Raw genomic sequence first — 17895 nt, 5'->3', positions numbered from 1 at the left:
TTCTAAACACCATCCAGACAGACTCCTGCATTTCAATGCATTAGCCATGAGGCTATACAAAGTTTCAGTATAAAGCACCATACCTGATCTCCTCTTCAACAGAGTGAAACTGCCACTCAAGCGGCTCATAGGAAGGGAAATAGGCATCTTGGAAGTCAGACAAGGAGAAGTCCACCTTAACTCTGTGACAGGGCTGATACTGAAATTCCTGCAAGAGAGATGTCAATCAGCTTAATGACATAACACGTTTTTTTTTGGCCTGATACCTGGCTGCACAGGTTATGTATGGGAAATAACTGGCCTATTAAATGCTGAGAGAAATAACATTATGATTTTTTTTTTTTTTTTTACATTATATACAAATTATTTATCCAAGTATTAATGCATAAAAATGCAATACACCCTGGGGAGTTACCACATGTGGTTGGCACCGTTCCCCCCTGTAGCTGCGGACATCTTCAAGGTCAAGAGTTGCTGTGATGACTTCCTATGAGACAGCCCTCATCAGCTCACCTGCTGCTCAGTTTCACTCATTCATTTAAATGCTGCACATATAACATTCATGGTGACACCAGAATACCCCCATATATCTGAACCAAATGCAAGAGTCTATATGAGAGTATACTTTTGAATAATACTTACCACATCCTCCAGAGAGAATTGCAAACCATGTGCAACGATGTCCCCATTGACTGCAATCATGGCACAACCATCATAATATAAACGGTCCCCATCGCAACCTCTTTGATTGGCAAACAGGTAGATACCACCACACTGTAGAGATTAGATGTTACATATTACAATGCTGCTCAACATAAGAATTTGGTTTATATTTCATATAGTTAAATTCACATAAATACTTCAGAGATCTTATTGGAGCTTATGCTTTTGTACAGATAGTAGTGACTCACCTTGCTAGTAGCTGATTTGACCAGGTTGACTCTCTGGTTGGCCTTGCGCAGTTCATGGTAACTAGCAGAGGAATTGGTGAATATCTCCACGCCATCCAAACCCATCTCAATGTGAGGACTGATTTCAAAACAGAATTGTGTTTTTATCCGATACTTACATGGCATTACTTTTCATTTCTCTTTTGTCAAAAGAAATTTTTAACAGTAGATAATAGATAAATATAAAACTTTTGGAAAAATAAATACAAAAACTGCCAGTTTCCATCTTCTTTCTGAAGCTGACAGTAGAATCTGTAATACTTTCCTTGTTTTCCACCTGGCAATGTTTCAACAATGGTATTCATGCACTCAGACTATTCCTATACAAGCAAATGGCTTTCCATATATCATCTGTTTAGTTATTTAATGGAACTCCACATTGTGATTTTTCACTATTGCCACAGACCATGAATGAATCAGACAGAAAATTATTCTCCATGCAGGAAGTACTTAACAAAAATAGACTTCAGAGACAATTAGGCTATCACTTTTTAGTTTTGATTGAACCATGTTTCAGAATTACCAATTCTATCTTTGCCTCTCATGGACTAAAAACTGGCAATGTCCCCGAGGCTCAGAACAATTGGCTGTGATGCTCAAAGTAATTTAAATCCGCAGTCTGCTAATTGTTGATATTGCTGTATAGCATACCTGCAGATTTCCTGCAGAAATGCTTTTAGTGGCATGTGACTACCCAATTCCTTACTACAATATCCCACGTTAGTGCACTATTAGTTTTCCGGTAACCTGATGATGTGTGCAATTTGTCAAAACAAGAAAAAGGAAAAAGCGGAATACTCAACACATCAAAAATACAATGTACTTAACATAACACAATAAAATTAGGTGAAACAATAATCTCATCACATAAACTTTACCTTCTAGGGTTCCATAACTCTGCACAAATTTCACTGCCAATGCATGTGTCTTTAGTAGAAAGGACTCCATCACCAAATGGCACAGTTTCCTTTCAAGACAAAAATGAAATTTCCTCAAATGTAGAGAGAGAGGCGAGAAGAGGTAACTATAAAGACAAAAGATTCTGGCACAGGAATTCCATAACTCTAATGTCACTGGTAGCTGTAATTGTTACTTACCTGTCCAGTCACGTCTTGTATCATTCGCGGCAGAAAATATTCCTCCACACACCTACAGAGTAAATTAGTATAAAATGATTTTATCCATTTTTTTTTGTTTTTGTTAAAGTATTCAGCCAGGCACACATTTAGTAGTGGAGTACTAAACCTGCAGAACAGAGAAAGACCATGAAAATTCCAGAGATAAGAGACGGTTTGAACCCCCAACCTTGGATGTGTGCTACCCTGTTTGCATTATGTTTAAATCAGGGCTACACAATAAATGCGTGTTTCAGCATCGTCATCGCAATGTGCATGATAGACTGTATTGGTAGATAAGTTCTATTTGGCTATCGTTTACTTTGGATAATTTCATCTTTTTGTTTCATAGTTTTCGCAATATTACTTGTGGATACTTCATATATCATGATGTGGAATAGTGTAACCCTATGTTTAATTTATTTAGAATTTTTCCCCGAGGAATCAGGCTTTGCTCACCTGGATTTATTCCATGGCGAGAACCACCGAAATTCCCTGTTGTTTCCATAATTGGCTAGTGACAATTTGGGACGAATCAGCAAAATTTTCCTGAAAGAAATGTTACAGTATAATTACTCAAACATCAAACACAGTAAAAAGAAAAAGAAAGTATTAATTAATATATTATAGATATAACCATTGTTAATATCAGCAAACTCTAGGTGACACATTCAGTAGTCAGTGGGTGAATGTACATTTCAGATAATCAATGTGGTGTTTTCTTATTAATACACAATTTTAGGAAAGCTATTGTGATATTCATAACTCAGAAACTCACTTGTTCAGGAATATGACCCGGCAGTTGTAGCGGACATTGCGATGCGTAACAGGCCTGAATTAAAAGAACAACACAAAGCATAATTAAGATATCTGCTGTCACAGGTTTGTGAAGATTCAATTTCACACAATTAAATTTCACAGGATCACTCACATTCCCACGTCACAGATGATGTTCTGAGTGACAGGTGACTCCAGTAACTCCTTTAACACCTGAAAGGAGTGCAGCAGTATGTCCGACTCATAAAAATGATCTGCACAGCCATAGCCACTGAGGAAGAAGATGTCAAATCAATCATGGTGACAGTCACACAATTGCAAATTATGCATTGTGCAATAAAAATCATTACAATCTATCCACTCTCCAAAACCACTGGGCTCATTTCGAATGTGCTGCTCTCAAGTTTTTGCAAAAAAAGTCACGTTAGAGCAGGGGTCTCCAACTCCGGTCCTGGAGACTTAGAATTAGCCCGACTTCTGATGAGCCACACCTGTTCTCAGGTAAATAGCAGGAACAGGTGTGGCTCATCAGAAGCCAAATGGGACAGAAAACCTACTGGATAGTAGCTCTCCAGGACCGGAGTTGGAGACCCCTGCATTAGAGCTTCTCAGTCACCCGGCAATCACATCTTATGGCTAGAATATCAAAGCTGCTAAAAAAATCTCTTAAATCCATGATTAATGAATGCATGAAGAATTCATTCCAGGAGCATTACTTGGGATTTTTGAAACAGCAACCTTTTTAGCTGGTTATCAGTGTGACTGTACTGTGTTAAACTGAAGCTACAATATATGCAGATTTATTTATAGATCCATCCACCTTCTAACCGCCTATCCTGGGCATAGTCACAGAAAGACACGGAGTCTTCGGACTGCAGGGGCTAAGCGGAGTACCTGAAGGAAAACCACGCGACACGGAGAAAGTATGCAAACTCCACACATACCAAGCCAGACGGGAGTCAAACCCCCAACCTTGCAGATGTGAGGCCACATTGCTGACAGCTATTTCACATGCATTTCGCAATAACATGCAGGAAGTGAACGATTCATAAACGCCACCTGCGACGCCACCCTACCACAACAATCCACACACTATTTCTTCTTGCCATATCCACCATAAATAATAGTATATTGCTAATACTTACCACACTTCCAGTTCGGGTCCCAATCTATACTTAGCTCCTTTGGACTTTGCTATCGCAATACCTGAAGCGAAAAGAAATCAACCAACCAATCAATTAATCAATCAAATAAAACAGGCAGTGTCCAGGGTAACATTTTACATCTCGCACAGAAATTAGCTAAACAGATCACTCTTCTTCCATTACGAACTTTTCCACTGCTGCTGAACTTAAATTATGAAAAATAATGCATATGGAAATAACCTTAAATTCAATTTAACTAACTCCAATGTGAACAGTTTATAATGACTTACTTTCCAATATCCGCTTGAAATTTCCGTCGAAATCTAAAGCCCACTGGTTAAGTGTGCATGTGGCTAACGTAACTTTACGTCCCATTGCGCTAATTTAACGACAATTAACTGATCCGTGCAGAGTTTGCAACCTCAAGCAGGACAACCTCAGCGGCTGTGGCGTCGGTGCCCGATCCACGCCCGGAAGCACGCGCAGCATTCCACCTCTCTTACGACACTGCCCGATCGGTTCCACGCATGCGTTAATTTTTTACAAATAACTACGCAAGGCGGTTTCAGGTCGTCAATATCAAACATTAGTAGGTCTTTTAACAGACTCTCATTTTCTTTTTCAAGCTTTATTTAATAAACAGCACAATATATTTATAGCAAACAACACACATGGTATAGGGTACAAAATGCAGTTCTGAAGAAACATTTAAAATAAATTTCTTACATTTTTTATTTAGAGAGGGCCCAAGTGAAAATATATAATGTTCCATTTCTTTCTTAAAAGAAAACATGGTGTCCTATTGAGAAATTTGCATTTGTGGATATAAAACCATGAATATTATGAGATTTTTCAAACATACATGAGATCGGAACTTTTGTTAATTTTCAATAAGCCGAAATAATACACATTTCCACTAAAATCATCCTCAATATTCATAGAGATAAAATCGCATACATTTTTTCAAAGATTTTTCGTTTTAAACACAGTGACCTGACAGGTATTTCCGACTATTTCAAATCGGTCTCGACCTTTAACTGTTGAAGCTTGCTTGTGGTGACATGCATCCAACGGCGGAAGATTCTTGATACTGTGGACTGATGAATCCCGAAGAGGTGCCCTAAGAATCCCTCAGACAGACTGAAGCGCAGCTTCATCAGTGTAAGAAGTAGCTCCTGAGTAGGCTTAAGGGACTGTTTCGCAGGTGCAGGAAGAACTGATGAGACATTACTGAACAATAACATGAAAGTCTGTAAATTGGGTAGTCCTGTGAAAAAATGTATTTTGCTGTCATCAAATTCTGATGTGTCAAGAGTACAACACTTTATCTCATTTTCTAACTTGTAAACTATATCTCTCAGTGACTGACATTCACTGTTTAAAGATTTAATCTGTTCATGTAAGGAAGTGATGTCACTGTGCGTCTCCTCTGTTTGGACCCCAGTGCCTTGAACTTTAACAGCCTGTACCTCCACGTCTGATGCAGGATTTTGATGCAGGTTCAGACCCCCTGCAGCTGTTTGCTCTCTACTTGTGTTGGCAAATCTTTTGCCAGAAACCTCTTGGGATCCTTGATATTTTTTCAGGTTGTTGACAGGCCGAGTTTGATTAGTGGGGGACGTGAAACTGAATATACTTGGCACATAGTCAGGGTGTAGGGGATCATCACTCTTTTTCCCTGAAACAAACAAAATGTTTTAATTAGTAATGTAATATTAATTTATTTACATCATTACACAAGAAATATACATGACTTCATCATTACTTATTTTGTAGAAACCTTCAAACTGATCTGGCTAACTATCTAACCTTGTTTTGTAGAGTTGCCCCTTATAAGGAAAACTGGGTTTGTCTTGGCTAACGACCGCCCCTCGCCCACTTTGTTTGTAGAACACAAGGCTCATCGTGGATGTTTTTACATAAATGCTGACAAAACTTCACACAGAACATAAATGAATGATGTTAAATATTTAATTAATGACTAGTCAATACAATATATAACTTAAAGTACGATTTTACTCATAATACCTGACGCGAAATGAAAACCGCAAATCCACGTTTCAGAGCCTGGATTCCAGTTGCTTCTGCCAATTGCAGCGATCCATTTGCTTCTTCTTTCTTTATTTTTCGGAAGTCTATAAAAAGATAGCTCCGATTTCTTGTTAAATCGATTTGTACAACCAGTCGCACAACAGCTCTTTCCCATTATAAATGTGTTTTCGTGACACCCGGACGCTAACGCAGCCACTCAGCGGATGCAAGTGCAGCGACTTCCGCCTGCTGTGACGTCATCTACAACATTATTCGTGTTCCCTCTTGTGAAGTGCACCGTGCTGTCATTTTAGTAACACTTTACTAGAGGGGCACAAATAATGTAGTAGCACACTGTTATTTAATGTATTAATGAAGTGTTAGTTACGTACTGGTCCCATGTTCGTTCATCATTAATAATCCATAACGGTTCTTGTATTTCATGCAGTTGCTGTATTTGTTCATGATTTGTACTAGAATTATTGAGTTGCTTTTGCCCCCTCACAAGAGTGATACCATAATTTTTAACGAATCAAACGGGCACGTTTGCAGAGTTTTATAGGTATGTCAAACGGTTCAGAAGTACACCAGGTCACTGATCTGTCCGATAACATTGAAAAGTCGTTATGAATAGGTGAAATCTAAAATCCGAAGACATGTCTAAGTGTTCACATGCATCGCTAAAATTTCAATATTATATCGGTTAAAGAGGTAATTATATAGATTGTCCTCGATCTTTAGTTTGAAAGCATTGTAATGCCGCCTAGTTTGTACCTCGGCGGTACCCTTACAGTTTACTGTCGGCCAGAAATAAAATAATGCAAAGGAGGGACGAGCGTGAAGGCTGCCGCCAATAGTCTCTCCATAAACCCTGCTTATGTCTGATGTTCGTGGTTTCAGGCTGTAGGTGTCCAATCCAAACGCGAAGTGAATGATACGCGTCTGCGATTGGATAAACGGCACACGCTTATTAACATATTCATAAGAGCGTGGGGCGTGTGCTCCGTTTTCAGCAATATATCTGTTTAGATGTACAGGATCCTTAGTGGAAAAGAAAGTAAGTATTTATCATTTTTAAAAATATGTGTAGTATTCTCGTTACGTCTATCTGCTACCACAAATAAATAAATAAATGTTATTGTCGATTTTTTTCGACATTCTTAACATTTTGACGTTCTTAACATTCAGATCAGATCAATGAGCAATGTGAGGTGAATTGAAGTATTACGGCAGAAGTCTAATGTATAGGTTAATAAGTATTATTGTTTGCAAGATTTTTAATGATGGAATATATGAATAATGCAGTTAAACTTTTATTTCTGAACGCCTTTGGCTTATTCTCTAAATGTGATTTGCGTTCATACAGACAGATGTTCCTGATCCAAATATTTTACATCGAGATAATTAGTATCGCACAGTGTTAGAAATACCAAAGTCTTTTCCTATACAGTAGTTTGAGTAATTAGCACTGCATCTTCACACTCCTGAGTTCGGGTTGAATTCCTTCCTTCACTGCTGCGTGTTTGTGTTCCTCATGATTTTACATGAGTTTCCTCGGGGTACCTTTAGAAAGTCTGGTGAAGTAGTATGTGAGTGTGCACCATGCAATGTACCGTCTTTCCTTATCCTGTCTCGGATAAGAAACCAAGTTCACCATGACCCCGTACTAGCACTGAAAACATATATCCTAAAAGTCAACGGAGTAAAACGTTGGATCGATGCTTGCACGCTATGCATTTTTATATTGAACTGGGTCTAGACCATCATTAAGTTTTGCAAAAATATTTTTTAGTCTGCATAGTAAACAAAACTTAGCTTTGCAATTTTCATTATGGTTCCTTTTCAAGATTATCTAGTATATGTGCATAAATCAGTGTCGCTACTGCTTTTGCCCTTACTGTCTGACTCGTATACAGGACGTGTGGCGCGTTTGTGAGCAATTTCACAAAAATAAGGGAGGAACAGGAAAACGAACAAGAACAGGTTACCAAAAGGCAATGGTCTTCCCCGTATGGAAAAATTTTGGATTCCTTTCAGCAATAGTGATTTGTCGACACTTCCTTGTCGCTTTATAGAAGGTAGAAGTTGTATTTGCACGGCTATGGCTTATTTTGGGTACGTTTTCAGTTCCCCTTTTCCTTTATAAATGTCCCAATATTTATCGCGAAATTTGAAATATGATTTGCTTTTTTCAAATATTGTGCAGCCCTAGAAACGGCTGCAAGGAATTTTCCAGGGTTTGCCTTGGTTAGTGGGTAGTTACTGGTAAATGAAGCCTGTAAGACTGCACGACAGAGCAGATTACCTCTCACCCCTTGGCTTGACCATCTCCTGGCTTATAATTCATGTTAGTTGTGTAAGACAGCTGTACAAAGTTCAGTCTTCACAGTTATTTATGCAGTGTAATGCTCCACGGTTTTATGACTGCTAAAACTGATGCTCATGGTATTTAACTGATTTAGCTGATAATCGATAAAATGCACCCTTGGTGTCATGATGGCTCAGTGAAGGTGTTCCACTTCCGAGTGTGGGGTGTGGGGTTTGCATGTTCCGTCTGTTCTTCGTGTGTTGACTGTTTTGTACAGTCTGATTCCTTTCTCCTGCAGTCCAAAAAGGACGCAATTAGGTGAATTACCCCTCAGATGTGCCCTGTAGTAGCTGGGATAGGGTTCAGACCACCCTATCTAGAAAATGGAGGAATGCTTGACAAAAGTTTAAATATAAAACAATCGCAACGTTTAATCCTTAACATTCCATTATGACCAATAATTTATAGTGACATGAGTAAGAATAGGTTTCATCTGAAATATGAGAACCATTAGGTACACTTTCTCCTTGAGCCATGCATTATCTGAGGATTGTGCCTGCTTTCTGTTTCTTGGTTGCTCCTTGTGAAGATTTCCCATAATGCTCTTTGTTGTTCTGTTTAGGGAATGATGACTGCAACTGGAACAGCAGCGTCTAACAGGAGGCAAACTAAAGACAGCAACAAAACAGAGGGAGCTGGAAAACAAAACCTGGGGCAATGGGGCAGGGCCTGGTGAGCTGTACCTACTCATTATGTATTAATACCTGCTCTTTTTGTGAATCACCTATTGTTTGCTTGTTGAGATACAGATATATAGGACATATATAGCCACACGTATCACTGTACAGTGGGTGTTGTTTTATCGTTTTACCTATCCACCTTTGATTAGAATTGCTGAGAAACTGCGATAATCACTGACGAAGTATCCTACCCCTTAACTTACTGCACTGTTCACAGAATTTTTTCCTCGAGATAACACTAAATACCAGAAAATTCACTATATTAAGCTAAAATTTTTAAGTGCAATTAATGAAACAGAATTTTGCATCCAACTAAAACCATTAACTAACTCAATAATCAAATACAATTCAAGGGGAGGGGGTAACTTTAAAAGTAAAAAGCAGATCTAGTGGCCCTCATTTTATTTCCCTGGTCTTGTCCTCCATTGCAGACTTGGCAGCCTCATTTTAATTATCCTTTATTAATTGGCACAAACAGCAGGACAATCTGCTATATTTGTAGTATAGTTCAGGTGTATTATATAGTTTTATCTTCAACTGCTTATTAATTTATTGTCATTTACTGAGTAGAACGGAAGTTTGGCACTGTATCTGATGAATGGGGGCTTTGTGTAATAGTGCTGCTGTTGTGTTTTTGTTTATTAGTGAGTGGGTGCATGTGTGGAAGTGAGAGTATTTTTTAGGTATTTATTTTAGTAATTTTTAACGTAAGAATTAAATATTTATTATTCACGATGCACTGCAAATTTCGTTGTACACTGTGCAATGACAATAAAGCTATTACAATTTATTACAATTACAATTTAGACATGTAGGTAGCACTGCTGCTTCATACCGTTAAGATTCAGGTTTGGATCCTGCCTCTTCTGTGTGTGTTCCTTGCCTACTACATGGGTTTTTGTGTGTCATTTGGTGTCCAGTCCTGGTTACAAAGACATGCAGTTGAACTTAAAGCTGTAAATGGCCCATTGTGTGTGTGATTGTGAGCGGGTGTATGCCCTATGATGGACCGGTACCTCAGTCTTGCACCCTGTGCTGCCTGTACTTGTCTCCAGGCCTTCCCAGCAGCCCTGCACTGGATAAATGGCCTGCAAATATATGGAAGGAGATGGATTATTATTATTATAATTTATTAAGTAGAAAAGTGTTCAAACAAAAATATTGCCAGAATTTTTAAAAAAAGAATACAGATGAATAATTTAATGCTTTTTGAGCACTCATTTGATAGTGTAAAAGTACAAGGAGATTGCAGTACACTGACCGTGACTGTGGCAATTTGCACATCAGAAAACATGGAAATTCCCCGAACAGCCTCTTTATTAGGTGCACCTAGCTAGGACTCACTTTTGTCTGCAGAATTGCTTGAAAGGTAGACAAGTTGTGCATTGCGAGAAACCTTTCTGTACACCACAGTCGTACTGACCTATTTGCTTTAATGAGTCTGCCATTCTAATCTGGCCACAAAAATGCCTTTCATTAGATGTTTTTGTTCATCACACTACGTATTTTTGTTAGTTCTCTGTAAACTCTATACACTGCACTGCACTAAAATCCCAGGAGGGTGATGCTGAAACCAACACAGCTGGCACCAACAATCACACCACGTGTGAAAATCCCAAAGCTGCCAGTCGCAGCCACATGTCCCGTTGTTTGGAGGAGATGGCTGTTTACTTAAGCACGCTATCACATGTTTAAGATGCTATTATAAAACAATTCCGGTGTAAACCAGTCTCCCTTAATGGTGGAAATCACCCTCTGTTTGCTCACATGTGTCATCCCATGAGACACGTGTCCAAGATAGGGCCCATTAGGACATACCTTTAATGACATATATTTTCAATTAATGTGGCTTATCCTGGCTGGCTTGACCGCCTTTTCACATCTCTCTGTGGGTTAAGTGTCCCTGCTTGTTCAAATCAAGTGGTTGGCAGAATCCTCGTCAACTTCCGGCACTTCCCTGAACAGTTGTCTGCTACAACAGCTCCCGTGTTTTTTGTTTGTTTGTTTTTATGTATATTAGCTCAGTGGTTTTGCATCATAAATTTATAAATTATTTGTAATTGTTTTTTTAAAATCATGGACAGCAGGACATCTGAGGAGGTACTGCAGCTCATCTACACCAATACGAGGGCACCTGCTGGAACTTTGTCCTGAGTCAGAGTGTAGGGGACTAGTGGAGGACTTTGTCTTGAAGTGCTGGAGGACTTTGTCTTGAACCTGCACCTCAGCTTTAGCAAGACAAAAGAGTTGGTGTTGGATTACCAGTGTGACAAGGAGCCCCCGAGACCAGTCAGTATCCAGGGCAAAGCAGTGGGAGGTGGTGCAGTGTTGCAACTACCAGAGGGTGCTCTTGAAAAGTGTATATCCGTGCATTTTACGTACTTTCTGCTATATGCAAAAGAATTTCCCCCAGGATCAATAAAGTATTATCTTATCTTTATTACCTGTTGTGGCCTTCAGCAAGGCTCTTAATCCCAAATGCTCAATGTCTGACCCAAAGCTTTGCTCTCACCTGTTCTTCTTTTTGTGTATCTCTCATAGGAGAGCATGTTGGTATAAGCAAAAATTTAAGTTTCATTGTACTTTCTACCTGCGCAATGACAATAAAGGTCTTCTATTTTATGTTTATTTTAAGTGTAGCTGAAGATGTTAACTTAGTTGTTACCCTTCAGAAACACTGAAAAGCTGAATGGGAGAGGATACACTCATGAGTAAGGGAATACAGCTTAGTAATTTGAGCAGAAATGTTGGAAGGTAAAGCAGCACTCTCAGTGACATCAGACTGTAGCTATTGCATAAGCAGAGAGCAGTGTGCCAAGCAGAGTGCAGAGGACTCCTCTGTGAAAAGAATGAGATCTACATTGTGCAGGGTGATATCTGGGCTGAGAATAGCTGTCAACAGCTAGGGTAATATTGGCAGGACAACAGGAATAGATCATATTTAGTGAGACAACTAGAGGAGAGATGTTGTGTATGAGGCTTGGTAAGCAGACTGTGCAGTCTGAGGGACAGCGATAGAGGAGATTCGGCTGGTGTGCAGTCATGTGACACTAAAATAGGTGAGAGGTTGGTGCCTATAACCGTGATTTGGACTTAAAGAAAGACAGAAAAGCAGGAAAGGATTTTTTTTGTGGTCTGGTAGTCCTCGGGACAGTAGACAGAACCTGGTTTAGATCAGTAAAAGAATGCTTCATATGACCACTTGATAGATTCAGCAGTGTCTTTTTTTGGTGAAATGAAACAGAGGTCTGCTGGGCAGGACAAAGTCAGGCGTGTGACTGAACCGGTCATGCCACAGAGAGAAAGCAGTTGGGAAATGGCTGAGCGCTTAGGGATGTTAAGAATAACAGAAATATGGCTAGGAGAAATGCAGCCTAAATATACAACAATTTTCTGACAAAATTACAATTTTCACTTGAAAACTTCTTGTTCCCATGTGGCTTAAACAAGATATATGTAGAATCTGCCTGATCTGGGGCATTCTAAAGATTCTGGGCCCCATGAAAGCATAGCATAACATCCATGTTTCCTAGTTGTCCAATTATAAGATGCATATAATCTCTCCATTATTTTTCCACCCATGGTATGTATATGTATATATGTAACATCCAGAAATACAGTGGTACCTCAGTTCTCGAACTCACTAGAACTCGAATTTCTTGAAAGTCGAACAAACCAGTTTGACCTAGAACTCAATCTGAATATCAGAAGTCGAACCGTGAACGCTGACCTAATATAAATTGCACGCACCAGGAAATGAGTCATACTACAATGCAATTCTGAATGCCTTCTTCACAGACTGGACAATTAACCAAATAAAGCAGCGCAACATTACAGTAACTAACAATAAATAAACCACTAACTTACGTGTACTATTAGAGCATTTATGTAATTTATTTAAATTTTATTTTACCAGGTAAATTAACTGAAAACCACTTCTCACTGCTTTACATGATATTCGGGAGAAATAGCAGATTACGCATCGGAACTGCCTGGGATACAAACGTTATGCGTGTAACTAAACTTCAGCCAATAAGGGCAAAGGTGTGTCGTCACAGAGGCAGTTCCAGTTTGTGCAACCGGGTGAGAGGTCGCAATGCATCTAACCGTAATGCATTGCGTCAGGATCAGAATGCGTTGCTTTAAGCCAGCGCTGTAAGCAAGTGGAATGCACCCAATGACCGGACTGGGGAAACATACTGAAACGCGGACTTAATACAGAGGACTAATGACAACAACCAGAAACAGCTGATCACATGGGGATCCCACATGAGGTTAACGAGGGGGCGTGGCGCACGGAAGGAGCGGACGATCGGGGCAGGACAGGGGTAATGTTGGGATAAGATCTTTATCGTTTTGGAAGCCATTAAGAAAAAAATGCTCTTCTTGTTTTATCCTGTTCATTTTGTGTTTAAATGCTAAAAAAAGAAAACATATTTAGGTGTAATTTTGGGGGGCCAGGAACCAATTAATTGGTTTTCCATTATTTCTTATGGGAAAAATTCGATCAGAACTTGAACTTTTTAGGATTAGATCCGGAGTCCAGAACGGATTAAGTTCGAAAACCGAGGTACCACTGTATTTCATAATAAATTTCAATTACCCTGTAGGTATATATGATTAAAAATTGTGGTCTTCCCCAGGGAAGTGGACTGGTTCTCACTCATCAGCGTGATTCTGCTCCTCTCTCTGGCTCCCTTCATCGTCTTCTTCTTCATTATGGCCTGTGACCAATACCAGTGTTCGGTCACCCAGCCTCTGCTGGACCTCTACAGTGGAGAGGCTAAGCTTTGGTCAATTTGGAAACTCACCCCTGCTTTCAGTTGGACCGCTGCCAAGATATATGCTGTTTGGGTCTCCTTTCAGGTACAGGCAGACTGAAGTGCGGCGTACAGGGCTGGTTTTCCAAAGAAACATGTTGTATAACATTTTTCCAGAATGTTCATCCCATGGAAAATTGTCAGGACCTCATGATCATAAAGGTGGTCTTTACATTTGCTCTTCAAACAAGAAGAGAAATTAACAGCTGAACACCTACGTGACTGTGCAAACAACTGCTTTCCTGCTAAAATGATGCTTACTAAGATCAACAGACCCAGAAGAAATCATGAAAAGTTTTATAATTCATCCCTTCTCAGCAATATTTAAATGAGCAATCTTTTAATTGTATTTGATTTTGAATTCATTTTATCAGGTTCAGAATTGCTGTGTATATTCTCTAGGTTGTCCTGTTCATGTGTGTTCCTGACATTATTCACAAGTTACTGCCTGTCTACGTTGGTGGCATTCAGGGTGGGGCGCGCACTCCAGCAGGTATGCGGGGGGGTAAATGGGAAGACGTGGTTAATGCTACCAAATATTTATTGTACCAGTCAAAAGATTAGACATACCTACAAAGGAGAGTGATAGTGTCACATGACCTGGCCACCTGACCTAAACACAGTACAGATGGTTTTGGAGTTTGACCAGAGAGTAAAAGAAAAGTGGCCAATGAGTGCTCAGCATGTGTGGTACCTCCTTCAGGACAGCTGGAACAGCATCCCAGGAGGCCACCTTATGAAACTGGAGTACAGGAGGCAGCAGGGTCAGCCAGTCTCAAGAGCCTAGTGGCGAAACAGTTTGCAGTCCCAGGCATTTGGACCAGCAACCTTCTGACTCCCAGCTCACAGAGATGCCCCCCCACCTATTATTTTTTTTGTTTAATACTTTTTTGGTCAGTGTATGATTCCATACATGTTATTTTATACTTTTTATGTCTTTATCATTATTCTAGAATGTAGAGAACAGCAGAACAAATATAAGTACAGTTCTCCCCCAAATAAAGGGAAGTGTCTGTATGTGGGTGGGTGGGTCGCACACTGGAATCTGCCAGGGGCAGGAAGAGGTGTGTCCATACTTTTGACTGGTACTGTGCATATAATACATTATATTAAAATAAGCTTATATTGAATATGTATGTGAAGCACTCTTTGGGAAGGATGCTTTATAAAAACTTAATTACTTATTTAGTTTGAATACATACCATGACCCATTACTGAATAAGCATTTGGAGGATGGATGGATCACTGAGCTGAATATATCTATATTTTTACCTCACAGGTTACATAAACAAGTATGAAATCAATGGCCTGCAGTCATGGATCATTACCCACATCCTGTGGTTTGCTAATGCCTATCATTTTCATTGGTTTTCCCCTACCATCATTATTGACAACTGGATCCCATTGCTTTGGTGTGCCAATATTCTGGGGTATACTGTTGCTACTCTGGCTTTTGTCAAGGCCTATCTCTTTCCCACCAATGCGGAAGATTGGTAAGTTTTTTTAGAATTAGATTTCTCAATAAAGAAAAAAATGTAATGGCGTGTAAGTTCAAATGTTGACCAGCTTGTAATTTTGCAGCAAATTCACAGGAAATTTCTTTTATGACTACATGATGGGAATTGAATTTAACCCCCGCATCGGAAAATGGTTTGACTTCAAGCTATTTTTCAATGGGCGGCCTGGGATTGTGGCCTGGACACTCATTAACTTATCTTACGCTGCCAAACAGCAGGAACTCTATGGCCAAGTCACAAACTCCATGGTATTAGTCAACGTGCTCCAGGTAAGAGGTTCCCTGTAATTACTACTTTGTTTCCCTGCCGTTACACATTCATTGTACATACATTTTACCTGGAAAGCCTCCACCAATATTTTTCAAGTATTGCAACATAGTTTATTATGTAGTTTCTTAATGTGAATTAGTTTCTCTATTGTCTTTGTTTTGCAGGCAGTTTATGTCTTGGACTTTTTCTGGAATGAGGCCTGGTATTTAAAGACCATTGACATCTGTCACGACCACTTCGGCTGGTATCTGGGTTGGGGAGACTGTGTGTGGCTGCCCTTCTTGTACACCTTGCAGGTACATTTCCCCATATATGCTATATTAGTTGAAATTGTGTCATTAGACCATTATTTTGATGCAGCAGTATGTAGAGCTAAGATCTACAAAAAATAGTTTATCTAAATATACTTTAATCTGTTGTTAATTAATCTGTTGTGTTTCTGCAGCAGTAAAGCAAAATTTTGTGTGACCTGTCATACTTGGTAAAAAAAAAATCAAAGAAAGCATAACTTCATTGATAGTGGTTAGCAGTTCTTACCAACACACAATCAAATTTCATCCCTAGGGCCTGTATTTGGTATACCACCCAGTGCAGTTGTCCACCATCTATGCCAGTGGGGTCCTCCTCCTGGGGCTGTTTGGCTACTACTTGTTCCGCACGACCAACCATCAGAAGGATCTCTTTCGGCGTACTGATGGCAAATGCACCATCTGGGGCCGCAAGCCGGCATACGTAGAGTGCGCCTACAGCTCAGCAGATGGTCACAAGCACCACAGCAAGCTGCTGATCTCTGGCTTCTGGGGCGTGGCACGCCACCTCAATTATACAGGTGACCTCCTGGGCTCGTTGGCTTACTGCCTGGCCTGTGGGGCCAGCTACCTACTGCCCTACTTTTACATAGTTTACATGACCATCCTGTTAGTGCACCGGTGTATTCGTGATGAACACCGTTGTCACAACAAGTATGGCAAGGACTGGATACGATACAGCAATGCTGTGCCTTACAGACTACTGCCTGGGATTTTTTAAGTTTATTCAAGAGAAGAAATTTAAAATGTACGTCTCTCTGTAGGTTTATGTAAAGGTCTGTTTATATGAATGGGTGTGAATGTGTCACATTATCAATGTGTACTTTTATGTAGTGTTGGGGAAGGATGATTTTTTTAAAAACTGAAATAAAGTGATTGGCTAAAATCTGAATATCTTTTTAGAGACAAAGTTTATTTTATTTTTTATGTTATAAGAACATAAGAACTATACAAACGAGAGGAGGCCATTCGGCCCATCGAGTTCGCTTGGGGAGAACTTAACTAATAGCTCAGAGTTGTTAAAATCTTATCTAGCTCTGATTTAAAGGAACCCAAGGATTCAGCTTGCACAATGTTATCAGGAAGACTTGTACACACTTTTTAGCAATAAAACCAATGGTTCTTCACATTTATACTAATGCCAGCTTTGGAAAATTCAGAGTAAGTCATTCAGTGGTTGTAATTGTATAAATCCTTAATATAAATGAATATTTTACTCACGGCTTGCTCCATTCTATGCTACATAATCCTAAAATATCTACGAATGAGGTGACACGGTGTTGGGAGATTTGAATTCTACCCTGTATGTGTGGAGTTTGCATGATCTCCGTGTGTCACGTGGAATTCCTCCATCCTCCACATGGTCCAGTTTCTCCTCACAGTCAAGAAACATTCAGTTAGGCTCACTGGCCCTGCTAATTTACCCCATAGCAAATGGTTGTGTTTGTTAGTGCAAATGTGCCCTGCGATGGACTGCCATCCCATCCAGGGTGACTCACCGCCTGTGCCCTGCGGGTGTACTCAAATATGTCATTCAATAAAACCTTCAGATTTGTGTGCATTCCTCTTGAATATAACAAATGTATTCAAAAGGAAATTAATCAGCCCATTAAAAGTTGCATAATGAAATATGTCACAGCTTTTTTCCTAATATTTACCCTATATTAAGTCATTATGCTCTGATAAAGCAGTGTTGACTAACTTTTCACTACCTAAGAACTTTTTTTTCCCTATTTTCCTTGAAAGTTTTAAAAATGTAAACTTTTCTAAGGACCTTTAGACAAACAAAATTACACAGAATGGGAATAATAAGTAAGTTTAGAACATTTCTTTTGCTGTAGCTAACCAAGATAATCTTTAGTAAAAGTACAACTGCTCTGTATACTGAAGTAATACTGAAGTGTATTTACATTT

The 17895-nt window shown here is 39.5% G+C and overlaps 2 protein-coding genes across 9 annotated transcripts in view; one reads left to right on the top strand and one right to left on the bottom strand.

The window, feature by feature from the left end:
• The window catches only part of LOC111848058 (glutamine-dependent NAD(+) synthetase), a 13752-nt gene extending 7486 nt beyond the window's left edge, over positions 1 to 6266 (bottom strand). The window contains exons 1-13 of one of the 4 annotated variants that reach the window (XM_023819774.2): positions 6016 to 6266; positions 5457 to 5665; positions 5019 to 5254; positions 3988 to 4048; positions 2997 to 3113; positions 2844 to 2897; positions 2525 to 2614; positions 2048 to 2099; positions 1829 to 1917; positions 912 to 1029; positions 643 to 774; positions 416 to 487; positions 84 to 208 (exon numbers count right to left, since the gene is read on the bottom strand). In XM_023819774.2, coding sequence (XP_023675542.2) covers positions 84 to 208; positions 416 to 487; positions 643 to 774; positions 912 to 1029; positions 1829 to 1917; positions 2048 to 2099; positions 2525 to 2614; positions 2844 to 2897; positions 2997 to 2998 — 734 coding nt within the window. In that variant the 5' untranslated portion in view covers positions 2999 to 3113; positions 3988 to 4048; positions 5019 to 5254; positions 5457 to 5665; positions 6016 to 6266. Of the gene's footprint in view, positions 1 to 83; positions 209 to 415; positions 488 to 642; positions 775 to 911; positions 1030 to 1828; positions 1918 to 2047; positions 2100 to 2524; positions 2615 to 2843; positions 2898 to 2996; positions 3114 to 3987; positions 4049 to 4277; positions 4495 to 5018; positions 5666 to 6015 lie in introns of those variants that run through there. The other 3 variants (XM_023819773.2, XM_072717813.1, XM_023819771.2) reach the window with 3 other exon arrangements.
• The window catches only part of dhcr7 (7-dehydrocholesterol reductase), a 155538-nt gene extending 138665 nt beyond the window's left edge, over positions 1 to 16873 (top strand). The window contains exons 1-8 of one of the 5 annotated variants that reach the window (XM_023819818.2): positions 6932 to 7075; positions 8949 to 9058; positions 13710 to 13932; positions 14289 to 14379; positions 15166 to 15379; positions 15468 to 15672; positions 15838 to 15969; positions 16238 to 16873. In XM_023819818.2, the coding sequence (XP_023675586.1) occupies positions 8952 to 9058; positions 13710 to 13932; positions 14289 to 14379; positions 15166 to 15379; positions 15468 to 15672; positions 15838 to 15969; positions 16238 to 16702 (1437 nt within the window). In that variant the 5' untranslated portion in view covers positions 6932 to 7075; positions 8949 to 8951 and the 3' untranslated portion in view covers positions 16703 to 16873. Of the gene's footprint in view, positions 1 to 6931; positions 7076 to 8114; positions 8134 to 8948; positions 9059 to 11150; positions 13933 to 14288; positions 14380 to 15165; positions 15380 to 15467; positions 15673 to 15837; positions 15970 to 16237 lie in introns of those variants that run through there. The other 4 variants (XM_023819820.2, XM_072717815.1, XM_072717814.1 and 1 more) reach the window with 4 other exon arrangements.
• The last annotated feature ends 1022 nt before the right edge of the window (positions 16874 to 17895 follow it).

The sequence above is a fragment of the Paramormyrops kingsleyae genome, chromosome 11 (assembly GCF_048594095.1).
Source record: "Paramormyrops kingsleyae isolate MSU_618 chromosome 11, PKINGS_0.4, whole genome shotgun sequence".
Taxonomy (NCBI): Eukaryota; Metazoa; Chordata; class Actinopteri; order Osteoglossiformes; family Mormyridae; genus Paramormyrops; species Paramormyrops kingsleyae.
Note: the sequence above shows the minus strand (reverse complement) of the source record. Positions and strands in the feature narration are given on the sequence as shown.